General features: G+C 42.8%; 2 protein-coding genes across 2 annotated transcripts; one reads left to right on the forward strand and one right to left on the reverse strand.

Moving 5' to 3' along the window:
* The first annotated feature begins 9,140 nt into the window (after positions 1–9,140).
* On the forward strand, positions 9,141–11,542 carry LOC127262863 (uncharacterized). The gene is made up of 3 exons (XM_051291704.1): positions 9,141–9,307; positions 9,380–9,484; positions 11,295–11,542. The coding sequence occupies exons 1-3, from the start codon at positions 9,239–9,241 to the stop codon at positions 11,334–11,336; spliced, it is 216 nt and encodes a 71-aa protein (XP_051147661.1). The 5' UTR covers positions 9,141–9,238; the 3' UTR covers positions 11,337–11,542.
* On the reverse strand, positions 11,505–15,816 carry LOC127262862 (chaperone protein ClpD, chloroplastic). The gene is made up of 12 exons (XM_051291703.1): positions 14,809–15,816; positions 14,531–14,691; positions 14,207–14,436; positions 13,996–14,104; positions 13,786–13,916; positions 13,603–13,704; positions 13,259–13,540; positions 13,104–13,174; positions 12,714–13,008; positions 12,394–12,627; positions 12,079–12,315; positions 11,505–12,009 (listed from the first exon to the last, which is right to left on the reverse strand). Exons 1-12 carry the CDS (start codon positions 15,510–15,512, stop codon positions 11,698–11,700), a joined length of 2,868 nt encoding a protein of 955 aa, XP_051147660.1. The 5' UTR covers positions 15,513–15,816; the 3' UTR covers positions 11,505–11,697.
* Between the last annotated feature and the right edge of the window lie 395 nt (positions 15,817–16,211).

Genomic DNA, 16,211 nt, shown 5'->3' on the forward strand with positions numbered 1-16,211 from the left:
GATAGATGCAGCAGCAGGGCATAAAATCCTTAGTCTGATGGATGGTTATGCAGGTTATAACCAAATATTTCTGGCAGAAGAAGACATTCCTAAGACAACATTCAGATGCCCAGGGGCTTTAGGTATTTATGAATGGACAGTCATGCCATTCGGGTTAAAGAATGCAGGGGCAACTTACCAAAGAGCCATGAATTCAATCTTTCATGATTTAATTGGCAGATCTATGGAGGTTTATATTGATGATGTTATTGTTAAATCTGCCAGTTTTGACGAACATTTGAGAGATCTTGAAGAGGCATTCGAAAGAATGAAGAAGTACAAGTTGAAGATGAATCCAACTAAATGTGCTTTTGGAATATCAGCCGGGAGCTTTAGGATTTTTAGTTCATGAGAGAGGAATTGAAATTGATGCCAACAAGGCTAAATGCATTCTTGATAGTCGGCCACCCAAGACGATTAAAGAAATCCAAAGTCTTTTGGGTAAGGTGAACTATTTGAGGCGTTTCATTTCTAATGCTGCTGGCAAGGTCAGACCCATCACTAAATTGTTGAAAGCTGGAAAAAATGCCTTTGAATGGGGTCCCGACCAACAGACGGCTTTAGATGCTATCAAGCAGGCATTGGTTCACCCTCCAGTCTTGATGCCTCCTAAACAAGGTCGGCCACTCAAACTTTATTTGGCAAATACATATGAAGTGGTTAGCTGTTTATTGGCACAAGATGGTGATGACGGGAAGGAAAGGGCAATCTACTATCTCAGTAAAACCCTTACAGGACCAGAACTGAATTACACTATGCCAGAGAAAATGTGTTATTCATTGGTCTTTGCTTGTACTAAACTCGAGCATTACTTGCTGCCCAGAAGAGTAGAGGTCATATCAAAGGTGGATCTCATCAAATTGATTTTACAGAGACCTACTATGAAGGGCAGACTTATGAAGTGGGCCATCAAATTGGCTCCTTTTGATCTTCAACATTCCCCTCTGAGGGCAATCAAGGGACAAGCAGTAGCCGACTTCTTAGCAGAATTCTCACAAGTCGGGTATTCTCTTTGTGATAGTGTCCGACCATTTAGTTGTTCATCATATTTGTATTTGGATAATCTACAGGTCGGATGTGTGCCTTATATAAGTACCAGAACATGGCTGATGTTCTTTGATGGTTCTACCTCTGGAAACAAATCAGGGGCAGGGGTCTTTTTGCAAGGACCTGATGGTCAAAAGATCAACTTACAATTACGATTGGAAGCCATGACCCATAATTCGGCAGAATATGAGGCTTTAATTTTGGGTCTGGAGGCTTTAATAGCAAGGAAGGTCCAGTCTGTAATCATAAGAGGGGATTCTCAACTAGTAATCAACCAGGTAAACAATCAATATGTTTGCAATTACCCTCATCTTCGCAGATACAGGGACATTGTGGGTCGGTTACTGACGAAAATCTCAGAAGTAATAATTGAGTTCATTCCGAGGAAAGAAAACCAACGTGCCGATGAGTTGGCTCAAAGGGCCTGTAAAGGAATTCTGGAGGATATGTGGTCGGAGGTCAAGTCGGGCATAGAAGAAAAGACAGACCCAATATGTGACCGAATGGTCGGGCAAGCGACGGTCGGTCAGGGGCCCGACTGCGAAGTTACGGTCGGGCAAGAGGCTATTGGACAGGAGCCCGACTGCGAGGTTACGGTCGGGCAAGAGGCTATTGGATAGGAGCCCGACTGCGAGGTTACGGTCGGGCAAGAGGCTATTGGACATGAGCCCGATTGTGAAGTTATGGTCGGGCAGGAGAGTGTCGGACAGGAGCCCGACTGCGAGGCTGTCGGGCAGGAGACGGTCGGTCAGGAGCCCGACTGCGAAGTTATTGTCGGACAGGAGTCCGACGGCGAAACAGTGCCCGATTGGAGAACAGAGCTTATCCTGTATTTACAGAATCCAGGTGCGAGTGTTTCAATTGCGACACGATTGAAGGCTTTACGTTTTCAATTGATAAATGGAATTTTGTACAAGAGATCATTTGAAGGTTTACTTTTGAAATGCTTGGGATCTAAAGAAGCTCTAGAGGTGATGACAGAAGTACATGGTGGGATATGTGGAGCTCATCGGGCAGGTCTGAATATGAGATGGGCCATTCATCGTTTGGGGTTTTTCTGGCCAAAGATTTTTGAAGATTGCATACAATTTGCCAAGGGCTGCCAGGAATGTCAAAGACATGGAAACTTAAACCATTTGCCAGTAACCGAATTGCAATTTTTGGCAAAACCATGGCCTTTTAAATCATGGGCTATGGATATTATTGGTAAAATACATCCTGCTTCATCGAAACATCATTGTTTCATTTTGGTCGCGACTGACTACTTTACCAAATGGGTAGAAGCAGTTGCTTTGAAAAATGTGGATCAGAAAGAAGTAACAGACTTCGTTTTGAACCAAATTATTTACAGATATGGTATTCCTCAGCCTTACCAACTCACGTTTGGCCAAGATGCTGTTTTACCAGCCGAAATCCGAGTATCATCTGGCCGAACAGAATTTACTGATAGTGATCTTACAGAGGAATACCAACAACTTATGTTGCAGCAGTTAGAAGATTTGGATGTTAACCGTCTCCATGCAATAGATCGAAGTGTGAAACAGAGTGAAATCAGAGCAAGGAGTTACGGAAAGAAAGTTCTTCACAGGACATTCCAAAAAGGAGACCTAGTCTGGAAGACCATTCTTCCTACATATAAGAAAACGGACCAATTGGGAAAATGGTCACCGAATTGGGAAGGACCATACATTGTTCAAAAAGATATTGGAAATGGCGCGTTCATTATTGTAAATCATGAAGGTAGAAGAGTACATGATTGTATTAATGCTAAATATCTGAAGAGGTATTATCCTGCCTTTTCAGATAACAAAACTGCCTGAAACAAAATATTATTCAGAACCCATTTATGGGGTTCGAACCTACTGAAAGGTTCATTTCTGTTAGTCATCGTGTAGTTGTGAGAAATTTTCTGCCTCTGAATCAGACTTTTCATCCCAGTGAGTGGATATTAGCTCTGGTTCTTCTTCAATAAGATCTTCCAAATCTGGTCGGTACCTTTCCCATTGGCTTTGCATTTCGTCCAAGTCTTGATGGGTACGTGCTTGCATGTCTGTTATGGCTTGATGTTCACGATCAACAATGGTCCGTAATCTTGAGAAGACTTTTCGTTGATTGGAAAAGATGTTATCCCAACCAAGATCTGGAAGTATAGTTGCTGCGTGATTTTCTATCATTTCCATGTGGTGATGGAGATCAGGAATGCGGCTAAGGATGTCACGAAGAGGTTCATACCCCTCAATGACTTTTTCCATCAGGCGGATGACGCGATGAATGGTTCTTCTTCCTCGTTGGGAGAATCGGAATTTGAAGTCTAGTTGCTTGAGTATATGTAACAAGTCTTCTGCATGGCCTCCAATAGGGTGATTACCCACAAAGAAGGGTTGAAGAACACCCTGCCAGTTGTTTGATGGAACATAAGGTCGGTCATTCGCCATGTTTGTTAACACTTTAAGTGTTGTGATTTTCAAAATATGCCTTGGAATGTGTTTCTTAAAATGTGAGAAACGATGTTCTTTTAAAGAAGGAGTTTGTTTCTATTCCTACAAAGTTGGAAATTGAAAGGTGATACTTGTTTTGAGGGACGAAAGAAAAAATGGATTACTAAGTCAAACGTTGTTACAGAGGGGGAAATATTACAACAATGCCCCTAGGGCAGTTTTTATATGGGTCCATTTGATTTCATCCCTGGATAGCCTTCTGGTATTGGCAGCCGTCTGATATCTTATGATGAATTGGGATCGGGCTTGGGTTTTCAGCTCTTGATCCAATTCAGCCTCATTTTTGGTATACTTCTCAAGTAGACGCTGTTCATTGGTAATTTGCTTATCCAGGGTAGACTGTTCCTTCTTTAGCTCCCGTAATTCTGCCTCCTTTTTCTGAATAGCTTCATCGACTTGAGCTTTCGTGCTAAGGAGACCACCCAGCCTTCCAGTAGTCTGCTGAAGGGATTCTCGGGTCTTAGCCAAAGAATTTTCCAGCGTTGTTTGATCGAAGTCGGGCTGGGGGGTTTCGGCTGACAGGAGTCCAATGACTAACACTTCAGTCTTGAGCTCTGTAAGTCTTTCCATCAGCCGATGCAGAATGGGGATGGCTGGCGATTCCGTTGGAGTGTAAAAAAGAAGGCCACCAACCGTCTGAATGAGTCTGTCCAATAAGTCGGATCCTAATTCTGACAGGGGATGGTTAATGGCCTCAGTGAATATGGTTCGGGCCTCCGCCGGAACCGGAACAGTCGATAGGACAGCTAAGTCCGAAGGCCCCTGCAAGTCCTACAATGTCAATAAATATTCCAAGGGAGGTGCAAATTTATTCAGATATGTGTTACCTCTGGGCGGACTGCTGTCAGTGAGGGGGGCAGCAATGAGGTCGGTCGAGTAGGGCAGACAGCTGGTATAACAGCAGCCGACTCGTCGGCTGCTGCGTATGGTCGCTGAGGTGCCGACCTGGGTCCCTATGGAAAATAGTATATAGAACAGTTAGTGTTTTCTGAAGGAAACATTGTAGCATGGATTGGTCTAATCTTACCAAATTCACAGAAGTCTCCGAATCGGATGAAGAAACTTCTTCCATTTCTGGATGTTGGGCTGCCACAGGTGGTTCTTCTGCCTGCCACTCAATTGCTGGAGGTAACGCTGCTGCTGGCTGGGCGGCTGCAGGTTGGGCGGCTGCATCTAGAGCCATTGCAGCCGGGATCTCTGGAGCACCTGAGATAGCCGCAGCAGGGACACCTTCGATTTCGGGATCAGCAGCATCAAGGATGTCGTCTTGAGGGTCAGTTTCGGCGAGGGCGGCTGGTTGTTCCTGCGGAATGGATGAGTCTGATGCCATGTATGGCGGTCGACCCATCTGGGAAGTAGTCCCCTCGCTGTCAGAAGAGACCCCTGCTGCTGATGCGATGGGTGAAGGTGTCTGTGAAAAATCATGGAAATGTTGTTGGTTAAATATATCAAGGTTGATCATTAGAATCCTAAGTATTGCTGATGAGGGAACTTACTGGTTCTTTAGGCACTATTGGTAAAGATTGCCTCCTGGTCGGGTGCCTGGCCCGACCACTCCTCGGTACGGGAGGAAGAGTTTGCCTCCTCGTCGGGTCCTCCGCCCGACTGCTCATTGGCAAATGGGTCTGGACCAAAGGCCCGATTGACTGGTCGGCTGGGGCTGGCGTCGGTTGTGTGGTCGGTGCTGCCAAGGTCGGTTCTGGTGAATGATATGTGAAATCAAAGTTAAGATATAGTGAATTGGTTCACGGTTGTAAGGAAAAAATTACCTATTCGGGGTCGGGTCCTTGCGGACATCCTTGTAGTTCCAAGGTCCGTTGGTGCTTGCTGGTCGGCCCCAGAGGTCGGGGGTGTTGGCAGCTGGGACGCTTTCCTTTTTCGCGTTGGAGCACTAGACCCGATCCCCGGGGCGGCTGTTTGTTGTTGAGTGCTAGTATGTCTAGCCGCCCCTAGAACCAATCCTTGGGGTGGAAGGAGTATGTTCAGCAACCGACCCTCATCAGGGGAAATCAGGGGCCATACAACCGACCACCATTCATTGAATGTTTCTACAGTCTCAGGGTTGGAGCGGAAAGGAATATAAGAATTGGAAGTTATATACGTGGTAAGCTGGGAGATATAAGAAGGGATTGAATTCGGTAGGACTCGTCGGTCAGGGCTTTGAAAAATTATATGCGGACACGCGACGGGTCCAGGGATACCTTGGCAACAGCCGAACTGGCGCGCCATGAATTGAGGTTCATAATTAAAAGTGTAAAAAGTTTTCTGCCCTTTTTTATCAAGTTTTTTGCTACTAAAAAGAGACCTGGGTTTGAGGGCAACGTCCCAGGCGAAAGGATAAGTGGAATGAGGACAAGGCTCAGGAGTCGGAAGCGGATTTGGTACTGGAAAAGGCCAAAAATGGTCGGGAGCATAGCCCGCATACTTTTTATACATAGAAAATCGAGAGTTACTGCGGGTATCTGTTAAAACTGCGATTATTATTGGATCGGAAGATTGGAGTTTATTGCGTCCTGAGCAGAGTCGGTTAAGGGCTAATCCCAAATGTTTTTCAGCTGTTGGCATAGTGGGCGGAGATCCTAAGTTAAACGCGTTGGGGAAGTAAAGCCGGAACCAAAGTTCTAAAAACCAAAAAGGACCCGACGCGGCAGTGTCTAATTTCCTACTATCATTATCTGTTAGACGAAGGCTAACTCTAGTAAGTCCTTCAAACAGGTTGGCTAAAAACAGGGTGCCAAGAGAGAAAAAACGACCTGACGCGATATGAATGGCCAGGTCGAGATGAGAAGGAAGAACACTTTTGGAAGGGGAAACAATGACATACCTACAAAGCCAAAAAAGGATAAAGGCAGTATGCTCCCGGTCGGTTACAGGGGTCCCTGGAGCCCTTTGCTGGTCGGTTGCGAACTTTGTCCAACCACATTCCTTCACACCTTGTAAAGACCACCCTGGATGGTCTTCTGATGGCTCCTGCCCATCTAGGGCTCCCATTACAGGGTCTTCACCCACGACTGGGAGATGCGCGATCATTGCAACGTCCATAAGAGTTGGGCCAAAGGGGCCTGATGGGAAGAGGAAAGTCCCATTTTCCGCATTCCAGAAGGCAGACATGGCCAACAACACCTTCTCATGCAGGTTGATAGGCATGGTGGACAGTAGTATTGCTTGGTCGATCTTTTGGGAACGCCATTGGGTTTGGAAGTGTTCTGCTACCCGTCGATACCAAGCGCGGTAAGGATCTTTTGGGTCCGTCAGATGGGTTTTGATGCTGTCTCGAATGCGAAGTGCTTGGTAGTTAGGGTTGTTGATAGCCAAGAGATTTCGGGATTCCAAGACTTCCCTCATCCGATTTGAATCTTCAGGAGTAGTGCAATATGGACGGATCGTCGGAGTTAGTACTTTCGAGGCTGAAAATGGGCCCTCCGGGAGGTTTCCGTCGAAGGGAAGGGCAGGAATGTATTGATTCGCCATGGTTAGAGTGCTTTGGGATTGTGATTCACAAAAGCTTGTATGACGGAGAAGGAAGTTAATCAGGAGTGTTGCAGTAACTGGTGCAGTTGCTAAGGGAGTTTTTCAAGAGGGTGGTGATTTATGAACTTCCAAACATTGATTGTTAAATGGCGTTTGAAAGTCCCTTGGCGGCGGGCAAGTTGTTACGTACGAAATTTAGAATTAGGTTAAAAGCCCAAGGTAAAAAGAATAGTGGGCCTGGCAATAGAGTTGATTGAACTGACTGAAGGGCACCATGAGGAAATCAAGGAAAATAGGTTTATTACTAAGGAAAGTCCTCAGGTCGGAAGGTCTTCAGGTCGGTAGGTCCTCAAGACGGAAGGACCTCAGGTCGGAAGGTCTTCAGGTCGGTAGGTCCTCAAGACGGAAGGACCTCAGGTCGGAAGGTCTTCAGGTCGGGAGGTCCTCAAGACGGAAAGTCATCAGGACGGAAGGACCTCAGGTCGGTAGGTCCTCAAGACGGAAGGACCTCAGGTCGGAAGGTCTTCAGGTCGGGAGGTCCTCAAGACGGAAAGTCATCAGGACGGAAGGACCTCAGGTCGGTAGGTCCTCAAGACGGAAAGACCTCAAGTCGGAAGGTTTTCAGGTCGGGAAGTCCTCAAGGCGGAAAGACCTCAAGTCGGAAGGTTTTTAGGTCGGGAGGTGTCCTCAAGACGGAAAGATCTCAAGTCGGAAGGTTTTTAGGTCGGGAGGTGTCCTCAAGACGGAAAGATCTCAAGTCGGGAAGATTGGCAGTCGGACCCATACTATTGTAGATTGGCAGTCGGGCCAAAAGAGCGGAAGGTTTGTGGTCGGCTCAAAGAGTGAAATATAGGGATAATTTTGGTCTGCTGGGGACGCGTGTCAGCATGAGAAGGGTTGGAAGACGGTTGGGAAGGAGACGTTGTAACCGTTCGGGTGACGGTTTTCGGTACGGTTTCCCAGAGAATATTTAAAGGCTTGGATAATCATTTGGCAAGGTATCTTCAATCAACTTCAACAAAGCAAAGTCAGATTTGGGGATCACCACTTTAAATTTCAGTCTTTTATTTTCCAGTTTATTTTCTGTACCATACAGTGTTTAGAGATTCCTAATCTCAGGCACTAATTAATCAAGTTTAAGGATATTTTCTATATCTTTGAATTTTACTTTATTTTTGTTGAAAAATTACATCAACAATTTTAATTTTAATATACATAATTATTTTTATTAATTATATTTTATCCAAAAATAAATCAAACCCAAAAGGTGGGACTAATGGAGCACTTCTTCGGCCAGTAATGTTTACGTGACTTTCATAAAAATTAGATAAATAAAAAAGTAAATAAAAATATTATATAAAATTTATTAAACAAATAATAAAAAATAATGATGTGATAAATAGAAAATATTGACATATGAGTTATTATGATTAAATAATAATAATAAAATTATAAAGGAATAAAATTGTTTTTTATACATAAATTTAACGGAAGGTTAAAAAAAATTAACATAATTATAACAGTAAATTTTTTTATTTAAATTTTAAAATATTGAATTTTAATATTTATCGATACAATAGATAATTGTTATAGTATTATTTTTTTATATATAAGTTGATAGATTTTTTTTTTACTATTTTCATCAATTTTATTCAAAATTATCAAATTTTTAATATTAATTTATACATAAAATACAACGTATAAAAATATTAAAATCATCTTACATGCAATATTATAAATAAAATGCTTATTCTTTTCCAATCCAAAAGAATATTTTAAATTTTTTAATAAATCAAAAAAATATTACATTTTTTATTTTCGTCCGTCCCAAAATAAGATTATTATTTTTATTTTAATTTAATTTAATGTTAATATTAAAAGAATTATGAAAAAAAAAAAAAATAAATATCACCCTTCCAATGGACGGATGGAACATAATTATGTGTATTATTAAAGACATAATGGCCAACTGTAATTGAGACGAAGCCTAGTGGATGTGGATAGTTTTGGACGTCATCTCCACTCTCTCCTTATCGACATCAATATCAATGGTGAACATTATAAATCCATAAATAAATCCGGGTCTTCTTTTCTTTAGTGTTGGCCCATTAAAGCCCATCAAAGGAAACGACTCTTTTTCTTCTTTCTTCTTCGCGAGGGTTTTACAGAAATCGAAATTGGGAATGGCGAAATCTTGCAAGGGTCTGGCTCAGGAGCTCGTGAAATGCTTGAGCGAATCCGACTGCGTTAAGGTACGGTTGTATTGTTTGTTCATAAGATTTTGTCGAAATCAGACCGATTAGATTTTTCGGTGATATCATCAGGTAGAGAATCGGCCGTACAGAGAATGCGCCAAGGAGAAGAGCCCTAAGATTTCTAGCGAGTGCGTTGGCCTTAGAGAAACCTATTTCAATTGCAAGAGAGGACAGGCACGTCTTCTTCTTCTGACTTTTGAGGTTTTCAAATTTTTAGGTATTTATTTATTTGATGGAAATTCTTGATCTGTAAATGGAAATGCAGTGGGTTGAATCATAGCCTTTGCTCATCTAATTTTGTTTTCGATTGATTGTTAGCGAAGTTTTGGATGTGTTCTTTCTGTTTTTCAATTAGATATAACATTTGAGGATCTGTTTATAGAGAAGTTTTGAAAAAAAATTGGGAATAGAAAAAGATTATGTATTCTACTTAATGTTTTGTGATAAGAAATAAGGAATTTTATATGATTGTTTTGAAAATTTAACGTTGACGAATAATGCTAAAAGTTGTAAAAGTATTTGTTCATATTGGTAAGTCCATACTACCACCTTGGTGAAAATTTTGGAATGTCGAAAATGTTGTTTTCGATATGGTAAGCATGGTGTATTAATATGTATGTACCCCATATAGAAAACATTGAATCATTTATACCGTCTACGATTTCGAACAGGTACTTAAAATTTTGGGTTCGGTGAAATATTGGTATTTTTCAATGTAGTAAACATATTGTATCGATATTTTCAGTATTTTCTCTATTTGTGTTTATTATTGTTGTACTTCTTTGCTTAAGGTAATGCAATTACTCCCTCCGTCCCATAAAAAATTTTCTATTGTAGGTACGGAATTTTAGGAGAAATATAATTAGTGAATAATTAATAAGTGTATTACTAAATAGTTTAATTAAAATTATAAATAAGTCGACATTTTATGTGAGACGGAGGGAGTATTAACTTAAAGTGTCTTTGTGCCTTTAGAAGTTTTGGATATGAAATTGTTTGAATGACAAATATGTTTGTTTTATGTGATGTTATATAATATGTTGTTGAATATCGTACAACACAGATTGGTGTGTTTATTTATGATCTCTTATGCGTTGAGTTGTTTTGAATTTGGATTTTTTGGAAGTTAAACTAGTGGTCGGATGTGATGTTTTGCATGAAGTTTCGTAGTTGAAAATGTATTTTTTAGCATGATTGTTTCTTGCGGTGTGCGAAAAAGATATTGAAAACATAAGTAAACAAGCTTACTCTTTTCATCTCGACTCAAAGCTCCAATGTTATTTTGATTCAAGGGTTGAGAATAGGCCCGGTAAAGGGTTCCAAGTTTTGTACGTTATGGTAGCTTGCCTAGAGTAGTTTTTCGACTCGAAGGTTTACCTAGGATGTGTTTGTTTGGGGGTTTGGATTTTGGTTTGAGATTTGAATAATAAAAATTTTGAATGTAAAATTGATTTTTAGTATAATATAAAAAATGAAAAATAGGTGTTTGATTTGATGTTCGGGGGAGAAAATTTGAGTGAATAGTAGAAATCTTACAAAATTTGCCTAACAAACACACCCAGTGTGCATTCGAAAAGTAATCACACACGATATAGAAGTTGGTAGGGAGGAAGGTGGGGTTGAGAATAGATTCAACTGATGGATTTGATTAGTTCGATAGACAATCCGAGTTCATTTGCTTGCATGACATTTTACTTCTAGATATGATCGATAATATGCTCGGCTCTTTTAGCTAATGGTTTGAATCCTATCGATATTGTACATTCTTGTGTTATGGCGAGAAGTAGAGATGCAAATTGCTATTCTTTCATTTCCCGGATTGATTTATTTTTCGTTATATTATCCTTATCGATGCTAAAATTGTTGGCACTTTCTTCTGGTTCCGGGATTTATTCATTTTTCATTATGTTACCCTTAATCAATGCTAAAATTGTCGGTACTTCGAAAGCTAAACTCAGTCTCCGATTTGCGTTGTTTCTTCCAGGTCGACATGAGAGCTCGAATTCGTGGAAACAAGGGATACTAATTCGCCAATTATAGTGAAAAATGAACCTCATAGCAAGAACAAAAACGATTAATTTTTTCGAGCATATTAGAGTTTTCGATTGAATGTACAGAAACGAGTCATGATCGTCGCTATGCCTATGTTCAAATTGTCGAGTTCTTGAAAACGACGACAAACTTCACCGATCACTGGTAAGCAATCCTACTAATCGACTTAAAATTTGAATCCGAGGTAATCTGTTGTTTATCGTAGGTATCTTCGAATGTTCGATCAAATGAATAATCAATATAAATACAGTGTAGGTATTCTTCGAATGAATAATCAATATAAATACAGCGTGTTCTGTACAGAAAACTTCTAACAATCTTTGATGTTGTAGCCCTTAGAAGTTGGAGGCTGTATCGGACAATTGGATTTTCGGGGTCGATCCGTTGGTGACGATCGGGTTCCCGGTTTCGTCGAGCTGAATTACGGCGACGTCACCGGGTTTGAACGCGCCGGAAAGTAAAGATTCGCTTACCGGGTCTTCGACGATGAGGGTAACCGCCCTCCGGAGAGGACGGGCGCCGTAGCTCCGGTCGTAACCTTGCTCGCATATGAGGTCCATTACGGATTCGGAAACCTCGAGACCCATCCCTAACGAGGCGAGACGATCTTTCACCTCCCGGAGCATGATGTTCAATATTTCAAGCATCTGAAAAGGAGATTATTTTATCCAATCTAATCACGTGTTTACTATCAGAAAGAAATTAAGGAGCCGAACCTGAGGCTTCTCGAGAGGGCGAAACACGACTACTTCGTCGATCCGGTTGAGTAATTCCGGCCGGAAGTAACCTTTGAGCTCTTCCATCAACAAAGCTTTCATTCCGGCGTACGACGACGTCGACTCGTCCTCGTCGGTGAAAAACCCGAAGGAGCTCCCTCGGCCCTTTGCGATGGCGGCGGAGCCGATGTTGGAGGTCATTACTATTAAGGCGTTCTTGAACGACACTCTTCGACCCTATATGATCCAAAAATCGATGCTCGTGAAGTTGACACGACCTTCAAACGGTAATATATCGGCGGGTAGAAACCAAACCTGCGAATCGGTTAAATGGCCGTCTTCGAATAACTGTAAGAGAATGTTGAAAATGTCCGGGTGCGCCTTCTCGATTTCGTCGAGCAGCACGACGGTGAAAGGCCGTTTTCTGATGGCTTCCGTAAGAGCGCCTCCTTCGCCGTAGCCGACGTAACCCGGGGGCGATCCGATCAGCTTGCTCACCGTGTGTCGCTCCATGTACTCGCTCATGTCCAATCGAAGCATCGCGGACTCCTGTACGGGCGCGAGAAATATTACATCGATTGACTCTAAAAACATAGAACACGCGAAATTGAGAATCGACAGTTTTGTTTTCTTACAGAACCGAAGTAGCTCGCCGCTAGAGCTTTCGTGAGTTCGGTTTTCCCGACGCCGGTCGGGCCGCAGAAGAGCATTGCGGCGATCGGTCTGTCGGGATCCTTCAGCCCGACGCGGGATCTCTTCACAGCCCGTGAAATGGCAGCGACCGCCTCGTCTTGACCTACGACCCGTTTCTTCAGCTGTTCGTCGAGCCCGACGAGAAGCATTCTCTCGTCGGCCGTGAGTTTCTTCACCGGGATTCCCGACCACAACGACGCAACGGCTGCTATGTCGTCCGGCCCGACCACCATTGGCCTACATTCGAAAAAAAAAAAAACAATAAATCCAGTTTTGGGTGACGGATTCGAATCAAGAAATTATCCAAATACGGTAAAAGACGCAGCACGTACTCATCGTTCGACAACGAGGTCGGATCAAAATCAAATTTTCCATCGTTCTCAGAAAGTTGCGTAGTCGACGACTGTTTAAACAAAAACCATCAGGGAAGATTAAGCAGGGCGTAAAAAGTCAATTTCGTGATCTACTAAAGGTAGAAATCGCATACCGCCTGATGCCTGGCCTGCGCAGCTCGAATTTCTCGCCAATAGTCGCTCGGGGGCTTCGAAAGTACCGATATTTGCTGCTCTTTCTTCTTCTTCGACGCTTCCATACAAGCTCGACTCCCAGCCTCGTCTACAAGATCGATAGCTTTATCCGGAAGGTACCTGTCGGGGATATATCTCGCCGAAAGCTGCACTGCAGCGTTTATTGCCTCCAAAGTGTATACGCATTTGTGATGAGCTTCGTACTTCTCCCGCAAGCCCAAAAGTATGTGAACTGCATCTTCCTGGAAAATGTTCGGAATTTTAGAGATATAACCAAAAAGTTCGACAGAGATTATCTCGGTACCTCGCTCGGTTCATTAATCAAGACGGGTTGAAACCTTCGGGCCAATGCTTTATCCTTCTCGAAATGCAACCGGAATTCATCCATAGTCGTCGATGCAATACACTGGTAAAGAATGAACGCAAATGCTTACGATACGACAATAAATGCATCGAATTACACGACAATATGGATAGAATTTTTAACCTGCAATTCGCCCCGTCCGAGCGCCGGCTTCAATAGATTGGCTATGTCCAAACCGGACCCCTTATTCCCGCGCCCGACTGTGCCGGAACCGATAAGCGTGTGGACTTCATCGATGAAGAGGATTATGTTTCCTGAAGGTAACAACAGCATCGATCACAATCATTAGGTTTGAATCCGAATTATTTTATATATACTGACAAAGATGCTCACCCGACTTCTTGATCTCCTTTATTATCGTCGTCACACGATCTTCCAGCTCGCCCCTCTCCTTCGCGCCTGCTATCAGTAACCCAACGTCCAACGACAATATGCGCTTGTTCTAGTGAAAAGAAACGATATTCAATACAAAACCAAAGAAATCGAACTCTCGAGATACTCAATATAATGAAACGAGTAATTTTGGATTGAAAAATCAACTAACCATAAGAAAATGGGGAACATTTCCCTCGGCGAGACTTATAGCCAAGCCCTCCGCAATCGCCGTCTTTCCCACCCCAGCTTCGCCAAGAAGTATCGGGTTACATTTCGTTCTTCGACAAAGAATTTCAACAACCCTTTGCACTTCAGTTTCGCGGCCAATTACAGGATCAATCGAACCTTTGCTAGCGCGTGCAGTGAGATCCACGCAGAATAGGTGGAGAGCAGTTTGATCTGTTTATAATTACTAGTCTAAGTTCAACATTTTTGCGCACACACTCAATATATCCATTCTCACGGAATATACGATAGAGACAAAGATTCTTACTTTTCGCCTTCTCGGGAGATCCAGCATGAGCAACCTCGGGAGAGAGGCTTTCTCGAGACCTTTTGAATGATGTCGAAGACGGTCCCCTTCCCTCTTTCGCAAGCTCGCCTTGCAGCCGAGAAACCGCCTCGTCCACCAAGTGATTGACATTCACCCCTAATCTGAAAATTATTTCAATCTGGTTCAAGAAATCATATAGGAATTGTTTCCTACAGTTGCATCATCGTCTTCATCTTGATTATTAGCACAGATCAATTCTTAGAATCGATAATTTATACCTTTTGAAGACGCGATTAGCGCCGCCGTCGTCGACGGTGAAGAGGCCAATGGCGATATGCTCCGGCGCTATGTAATTGTACCCCATGGTTCTAGAATATTCCACCGCCGCCTCGAACACGCGCTTCGTGCTCGACGAGAACGGCACGTCCGTCGCCGAGCTCTCCGATTGCTGCACAATTCCACCATCTCCGCCGCTCCCAATAACCTCCGGCCACAAACTCCGGACAGCTTCACGCGCAGCCTCGATCGTCACTCCGGATCCCAAAAAACCGTCGGCGGCGCGTTCCTCCGCCACCAGCCCTAGCAGGAGGTGCTGCGTCGACACGGCGTCGTTCCCCAACGCCTTCGCCTCCCTCTGCGAGAACATAACCGCTCTGATCGCTCTCTCCGTGAATCTCTCGAAGATTCCAGAAACCACGAAGAAGCTCCGCCTCGATTTCTTAACGGCGAAGGAACTCCTCCGATTCGAACTCCGAGCAATCGAATTCCCGAAAAACGACGACGTAGAGGCGCTGGAGCTAGCGGCGGCGCTTGTGCAGCAACCGGTGGTCGGCGGCGGCGGCGTTGTGGAGGGGAACCAATTTGGGGAAAACGCAACCGATCTATGGCACCGGCGGTGGGCGTCGGGGACGATAAAACGGCGTCGTATGCCGGAATTCAGGGCGGAATTAACCGAGAGCGGCGGCGAACACGATAACTCCATTGAAATTGAACAATTGACAACCAAAACCCTAGAAATTTCCCCAATTTCAGTAAAATCGAATCAAAGAACAGGAAGAACACAAAATCAAAAAATCCCCAATTCGGGAGATTATATGAATGGCGAAATTGAAGGAACGGAGAAATGAATGTTGAAATTCAAAGCATGATGAACATATGGGAAGGGAAGGGAAAAGCGTTTTGGGGAGCAAAATTCAAAGCGGAATCTCCTTGTCGTGTTGTGAATAGATACAGATAGATACAGAGAGAGATACAGACGTAGAAAGTAATGTAAGTTAGAAACAAGAGACAGTTCAAACCAAGACGCCAAAGGAAGGAATGGTGAATGACTTTTTCAGACAAGCTCCAACCCAATTGGAAATTCGACAAACAAAAGAAAAGAATTTTATTATTATTTAAAATTTTATTTGGGATTTGATTTTATATATTAATGCAAAAGCAAAATTGCACAAAAAGATTCACAAAATTGCGTTTTTATTTGCAAAATTGAGTCGAGACTTTTTGATAATTTTATAAATTTTGTGGCTAACATCATCAATCGTTCTTATTTAACAGTGTTTGATCTTTACACGTTCAAATTATGAGTAAGGTGAAATAAGTTTCAAAATCTTCATTTTTAAATCCTTAAATTACAAATGTATCTACTATTTTTATATTTAACCTAAAAAGATAAAGTAAATAT

This window comes from Andrographis paniculata, unplaced genomic scaffold, assembly GCF_009805555.1.
Source record: "Andrographis paniculata isolate CXL003 unplaced genomic scaffold, ASM980555v1 Contig66END, whole genome shotgun sequence".
Lineage (NCBI taxonomy): Eukaryota > Viridiplantae > Streptophyta > Magnoliopsida > Lamiales > Acanthaceae > Andrographis > Andrographis paniculata.

Bases quoted from the DNA above. Each gene is read 5' to 3' on its own strand.
- LOC127262863 (XM_051291704.1), top strand. From the start codon at position 9,239: ATGGCGAAATCTTGCAAGGGTCTGGCTCAGGAGCTCGTGAAATGCTTG. The intron at 9,308-9,379 runs GTACGGTTGTAT...TGATATCATCAG, and splicing joins GCGAATCCGACTGCGTTAAG to GTAGAGAATCGGCCGTACAG. The intron at 9,485-11,294 runs GCACGTCTTCTT...TGTTTCTTCCAG, and splicing joins TCAATTGCAAGAGAGGACAG to GTCGACATGAGAGCTCGAAT.
- LOC127262862 (XM_051291703.1), bottom strand. From the start codon at position 15,512: ATGGAGTTATCGTGTTCGCCGCCGCTCTCGGTTAATTCCGCCCTGAAT. The intron at 14,105-14,206 runs GTTAGTTGATTT...TCTTTTCACTAG, and splicing joins ATGTTCCCCATTTTCTTATG to AACAAGCGCATATTGTCGTT. The intron at 13,917-13,995 runs GTGAGCATCTTT...TGTTACCTTCAG, and splicing joins AAAGGAGATCAAGAAGTCGG to GAAACATAATCCTCTTCATC.